Genomic DNA, 6,102 nt, shown 5'->3' with positions numbered 1-6,102 from the left:
CAGTCAGATGTGAGCGCTGTGGTAACAGCACTTTTTTGCTTGGATGAACTCGAGTCAAACTGCTGAAAGTCACCTGCTTTAATTCAAAAATAGTCCTGGTTCATCCGCCGTCACGGTTTGAGAGTGTCACACCTTTGATGTGCATGTCAGACATGAATTTCTGAAACCAAAGCTAAAATCCTTGTCTTTAAATACATGCATAACAGTAAGACTGCACACAATTTGTGCTAAGACAAACTAAGCCAACAGCTCAAAGGCTGATCAGAACCTCACTCGCGGCGAGCCCTATATAAAAGACTCTAGCACAATGATTCCAGAGCCCTCAACCTTCAGCTTGCCCATTGTTTGCAATGTTGAGTACTGATCTTGAAGAGGAGAAATATTTTAAAATACACCTGCACAACTGAAGCGCCTTAGATGTTTACAGATACGACATCAACATGAGGCTGAAAGATTTGAAGACAAGTGTGAGCATCTTATAAGTGCAAGCTACCAGCTGCAGAAAACCTACCCTACTAATATTCTTCAAATTTAGTGCAGAACATTTGCAAACCTGCAAAGTTTGTGTTCATGTTGTGTCGTACATGAACAGTAACATGTCCAAGCTGAAGTCCAGTTCCCCTTATGCTCCCAACTCTAGTTTTATGTAGCACTACTGCCATCTAGTGGTAACACACAAGCAGGCCGAGGCAAAGGGATAAAGTTTTATTGAATTATGAAATATAAACATACAGGAACCTGCAACAAAGACACTCAATATGACACGCTAAACAGCAGGGCAGGAGAGTTCAGGAGTGGGCACATCAACTCCCTGTAGAGACAAGAAAGCTGAGCTGATTCAGCCGTTCAACATAATTCGTTTACAGAACTGTGCCGCCACTCAGCTCACCGTGTTCACGTCGTCAATGACGACACCCTTCTCCGAAACCTCAAGGTCACTTTCTGTGTCATTGTGCGAGCGGTATTCTTCACTCTCCGTCTCTACAGAGCTGGGCTTTAAAAAGAAAGGAAGCGGCCATGTTTTAAGATGCACTTCATGTCTGTAACTAAAATTAAAGCCACAGGCTAAAGAAACCAAGCATGTGGTCTCTGGAGTGAGTTTTACAACTTTAAATTTACAGCTCAGCATAAAATGGGGGAGAAAAATACACAGCAAAGTTTCCTTCTTTGTCTCCCCCCCACAATACCAACCTCATAGTCAGGGTCAACCTCAGGTCCATCATCGTCAGCAAGCTCCTGAGAGAGCGCCTCCACCCAAGTCTGCTGCTCCTCCACATCGTCATCCTCGTCATCTACGTCATCCTGTTTTCTCTTACTGCCCTTGCCACAGGGCTTTGCAGGAGACACTCTGATTTCTGTTCACAAAGCATGATCTTTCATGACGCAGTGTTCACTCAGTTTCAGAGAAAACTGTAAAACCCACAAGTTCATTTATATTTAAACCTTCAAGCAGGAGAACACCACTTTAATTAAATCATGTACAAGAGTGTCCTGCTCAGAGGGGACAACAGTACAATCATAAGTTCCATATACTGTATGGCACATCCAAACACTACTCAAGTACAACCAACAATATAACACTTATAAACTTCAGGATCAAAGAATGAATACCTAGTGAAAGTAAACTGAACTTGCCACAAGTGTCTGAAATTCTTAGGTTTTGTTCAGTAAGTGACTGCAGAAGGCCAGACAATTTTTTTTATTAGACATAAGGCTGCTTAGTCAATCAGCTTTTTAAACAAGAGGTTCAGATAAACATTGTTTAGAATAATCATGAAACAAACGGTTTGAGCAATTCAGCAGTAAAACAGAGTCCCTCAGTAACTCTAAAACATAAATAATCTGTAGGCAAAGCTGCAAGCCAGCAGTTATTCACATTATCAGTTAAAGAGTCTTAAAGGTAAACGTAGAGCCAGTACAAGTACATTTGGCCCCAGTTTCAAATTGTTTTCTCTACTAATGTCACAAACTGTCATCTAATTGTCTCCACTGACTTATTTTAAGTATCAGCCATGTCTGTGTGTGTCAGTGGTATCAGTCCGTGTCCTGTTCATATTATTCGACAAAATAAACAACATGCACCTACCTGGGGACAGGGACAGTCCGATTCTGCTGGACACCGGATAGCCGAGGGCACTCTGCATCCAGCGGGGCAGGACGGACAGCAGCAGGCGGGTGACCCGGCTCAGGCGCTTGCGGCCTGTGAGGCTCTGGCGCCCAGGGCTGGAAACCGTGGGGTTAACGAGGACGTTTTCCTTTGTCTGCCGTAAGCCCAGCACCCACCAAAAGCCGCGGTATGCACGCACCTGCAAATCAGAGCAATGTTACTTTAGCTAAAGCTGGAGAGAGGGGTGTAACTTTGTCAGCTACGTACAACGATGCCAAAGGGCCAGAAGAGGCCGCGCAGCAGGGAGGGAAGCACCCAGTCTCTCCTCACAACTCTGTCCTGCAGGTAAGGAGACACGACCGGTGAAAAAAAACAAAACAAAAACACAAACAGCCTTCCAGCTAGTGCGAGAGGACCCGAGCAGATAGCAAAAGCGAGCAGTCCCCCTCTCCTTTACCTCAGTATTGTTAGTCTGGACCCGGACCTGATCCCGCTCCACCTCCACAACTTCGCTGACGCCCTCAAGACTCATTCTTCTGCGGGCTAAAACCTGAAGCTGGAGGGCTGCGATAGACACAGGACGAACTAAGAAACAACAGCTTGTGAAGGAGTTACAGCATGAAATGTACCCTGAAGCGTCAACGCTGCAGCCAATCAATGCAGACAAATGCACCTGCTGCAATCAGCGCGAGCCAATGAGCAAATCCCGCCAATTAACCTCCATCAGGCCAAAAAAGGCGGGCAAAACGGTTTGGGCTGGGAGGGATCACAAACGGGTAATGGAAAACTTAAAACGCAGTGCTCTGAAGCCATGAAATACACGCGTGTCTCTACAACTGAAAAATATATGTTTTCTATCAGCGCTTAAACATGCGGTCTGTAAGTCAAAGTTTTGGGTTTTGGGTTTCTGCTACATAACTTGATTTTCGGGGAGCCAACTTCTTGTTATTTTTACGTTACTAAGTCTAAGACCAACGCTAAAACTTACTTCAAACCCAGTTTAGTTAGAAAGTTGAAATGTATTATTTTATTTATTTATTTTTTAAATTTATTATTCATATATATCTCTGTCGATATAAAGCGGTCAGGGGGTGAAGGCCGGGTTCTTGAAAGATGGGAATAAACCATACTGGCCCCGTTAACAAAGACTGCCTCCAGACTGCAGGGAACTGTGCTACTGTTGGTAGAAGAGTGGATGTAAGATTGGGGACTCTAAATGTAGGGACAGTGCAGAAGGTTGGATGTCAATGATGGCAGGTGAAGCACTGTGGTGAGTCCTAAATAGAGCAGCTGAAAGAAGGAGAAGGCTAACATTTGTAATATAAAGTTATTTTCTAAAAAAAAAAATGTTTTATTGTCACAGAAGCTTGCTTTCTGCCCACCTCTGATCAGATCAGCCGGGTGACCTGTGTGTGCTGTTTTACCGACAGGGACGTTGCAGAGCGCCCCCTGGTGGACAAACATTCCAACATCAACAATCATAAAATACAAGTGTTTGTGTTTTCATTTTCATTTATCGGCCATTATAATTGTAGATACCGATGTATCAGCTAAAATCAGCCCCACTTATATACTGGGTGGGTTTTACAGTTTATTAATCAACAGAACAGTTTCCTAGAACCTTTTAAATATCACAGATAAATATTTACTTTGTAGAATTCATACATATATGCAGCTTAGCTGTTTGTTTTTAAACATCTTTTTTGCAAAAGCTGCAATTTTACAAAATCTAATTTATAAGGGAGCGACGGGTACTCTTCACTGTTTTATTAGTCACTAATAAAATATGCAATAGCACCTGCGCCACTGCAAATAAAAAACTGTGCAAATCTTAAAATGTTAAACAAGTTTCTTTTCAAAATCTAAACCCTTCATGTAGTTATGCAACATCTGCCCTGCGTGCTCCTTGGCACACAAAGAGGTTTAAAAAAGAGGCCCATCATTAAGCTTCCATACTTGACAGTTTTCCCTAAATGGAAACTGTTTCCGCTACCTGTCTTCGTCACATTTACACACCCTTTGATGCATTTGCTGGAGGACAAAGGGATGTGGAAAAGTATAAAAGGTGCCTCTCCCCACTCCTATTTCAAAATCTACAGACGCTCCAAGCCTGTTTGCAGAGAGGGTTAAAGAGATTTAAACATGAATAAGAATCCCGTCACCAGAACGTTCACCATTGGAGCTATCTGCAGTGGAAGCAAAGCTTCAGATGATTTCCCCACAGGACGTAGACACAGCAGTGCAGGGATCCAAGTGCTTTTGTGGGCTACCGGCACCGCAAAGTCCTTCGATTCCCATGAGAACATTTTTCCGAATATCCTGACTCCTGACAGCATCCCACAGTTCACCATTCCAAGTCTGTCTGTGCAGACTGGCTTCAGATCACTGGACAAGGAAAGTAACAAAGAGAGAGAAGGGGGCTCAGAGATGACGCCAGAGTCCTCTGTTTCTTCAGCTTGCGCCACGGTCTCATCATCTGCATCATTCTCCAGCTTTGCTTTAGTTCGGTCAGAGCGCAAAGCTGAGCGGTGTGCTTCAGACCCTTTAACCAAGAGGAGATCTCTCCTTCAGAGGGAGCTGCACTCTCCTTGCTCCTACAGTGAGACCCAGCATTGCCTTGACCCCGCAAGCAAAGATGCTCTCTCCCTGCCGCACTTGACCAAAATCACCACCCCCTACGGCTTCGTCACCTTAAGTCAGAGCCCCCAGATGGCGAGCGAGGAGGCACTTCTCTGCCAAGCAGGCCCGCACCGCTTAAATAAAGATGACAAGAATTCATACTGGCTCAGCAGAGCTCCCGGGAAAAGCACAGAAGACATTAAAGGCGAGTCCTCCCACCTGTCAGGGCCGGAGAAGAGGCTATCCAAACACTTGGCTGACTCACAGTCTAAGAGAGCACTACAGGCTTCTTCTGCCTCCTCCACCACAGTTTCATCGTCTCCACCACCAAGTAAACCAGATGAGAGGTGTAAACCCCGCTTCTACGAGGTCATAAAGAAACACTTCATCTCCCGCCATTAGAAACATCACTATATATTTGACTGTGTGGTAACAATGCCAAGAAAATATGCTATGTATTTATTTAAATTTGCATGTAAAAATAAAAGTATTTCTCCCGTGTAAAACACTGAAAACTAATTAAATTGTACCAGATTTTGTCACTACTCTGGTGTCACTTTCATATATCGATTTAATATTGAAGCACCTGGTTCTGGTTAACCAAATTTCAGAACCCGTTGGGACATTTTTTCAGGTCTTCTGGTATACCCACCACACGTCTGGTAAACACTTCCTCTTCTGTCTGCTTGTCATTGCACACATTGAATACACAGAATTTTTTTAAAAGCTTATCACACCGTCACAAGGTTTCGAGACAGTTTGTCCGTATACCTGCATGCGACTAAAACTCAGACATGATTGGTTAATACAACCAGACACAAAGCAGAAGTGGTTTGTTTCGCAAAGAGTTCAAAGTCTAGAGCTGAGCACAGAGGAAGATCACCTTTAAGATTCACTGATGATATTCCACATCACCCGTGAGGTTAAGGTTAATGGATTTCTCTACCGCTTAAATGTCAGTCACTCTCAGTTTGCCTGCTCCTATTCACTTCCTCGCTGAACACGTATTTATGAGCCCTGAGTCCTGCAGCGCTGAATGCGTCCTTCTGCCAGATGAACCAAGCGCTTGCTCTTTAGCATATGAAGAGACCGCCGGTCGCCTAATACATCCTTGGAGCATGCGTCCTTAACCCTCCCACACACTGAAATTAAGCAGGTAAATATCATTATGGCCCAGAGTACCCTTATCTAAGCCGAGGGCGAGGGAAACACAAAGCTGACCCTTGAACACGGGAAAAGATAAAGGTGATCTAAATTTAAAATCACCCGCCGTGCTGTTTCTGTGCATGATTTAGGCCGTTCCTCGTGGCAAACAGGGGTTTCAGCTTTAATGAAAGTAAAACAGGAGGAGATGAAAGAAAAAAGACATGCAGAAC

General features: G+C 44.1%; 2 protein-coding genes across 4 annotated transcripts; one reads left to right on the top strand and one right to left on the bottom strand.

Annotated features, from left to right (window-relative positions):
* Positions 1–690: 690 nt before the first annotated feature.
* On the bottom strand, positions 691–2,842 carry org (oogenesis-related gene). Of its 3 annotated transcripts, XM_006790345.2 has the most exons (7): positions 2,781–2,830; positions 2,565–2,663; positions 2,375–2,446; positions 2,087–2,306; positions 1,192–1,355; positions 890–994; positions 691–811 (listed from the first exon to the last, which is right to left on the bottom strand). In XM_006790345.2, the coding sequence occupies exons 2-7, from the start codon at positions 2,637–2,639 to the stop codon at positions 767–769; spliced, it is 681 nt and encodes a 226-aa protein (XP_006790408.2). In that variant the 5' UTR covers positions 2,640–2,663; positions 2,781–2,830; the 3' UTR covers positions 691–766. The 3 variants fall into 3 exon arrangements, with proteins under 3 accessions (XP_006790408.2, XP_087692392.1, XP_006790409.2); XM_087836266.1 differs by having other exon boundaries at positions 691–828; positions 2,565–2,842; XM_006790346.2 differs by having other exon boundaries at positions 2,087–2,261; positions 2,565–2,842.
* Positions 2,843–4,249: 1,407 nt separating this feature from the next.
* On the top strand, positions 4,250–5,128 carry LOC148096018 (uncharacterized). The gene has a single exon (XM_087836298.1). It carries the CDS (start codon positions 4,250–4,252, stop codon positions 5,126–5,128), a length of 879 nt encoding a protein of 292 aa, XP_087692424.1.
* Positions 5,129–6,102: the final 974 nt, after the last annotated feature.

Source organism: Neolamprologus brichardi, chromosome 23 (assembly GCF_056152115.1).
Source record: "Neolamprologus brichardi isolate AB-2024 chromosome 23, ASM5615211v1, whole genome shotgun sequence".
NCBI lineage: Eukaryota > Metazoa > Chordata > Actinopteri > Cichliformes > Cichlidae > Neolamprologus > Neolamprologus brichardi.
Note: the sequence above shows the minus strand (reverse complement) of the source record. Positions and strands in the feature narration are given on the sequence as shown.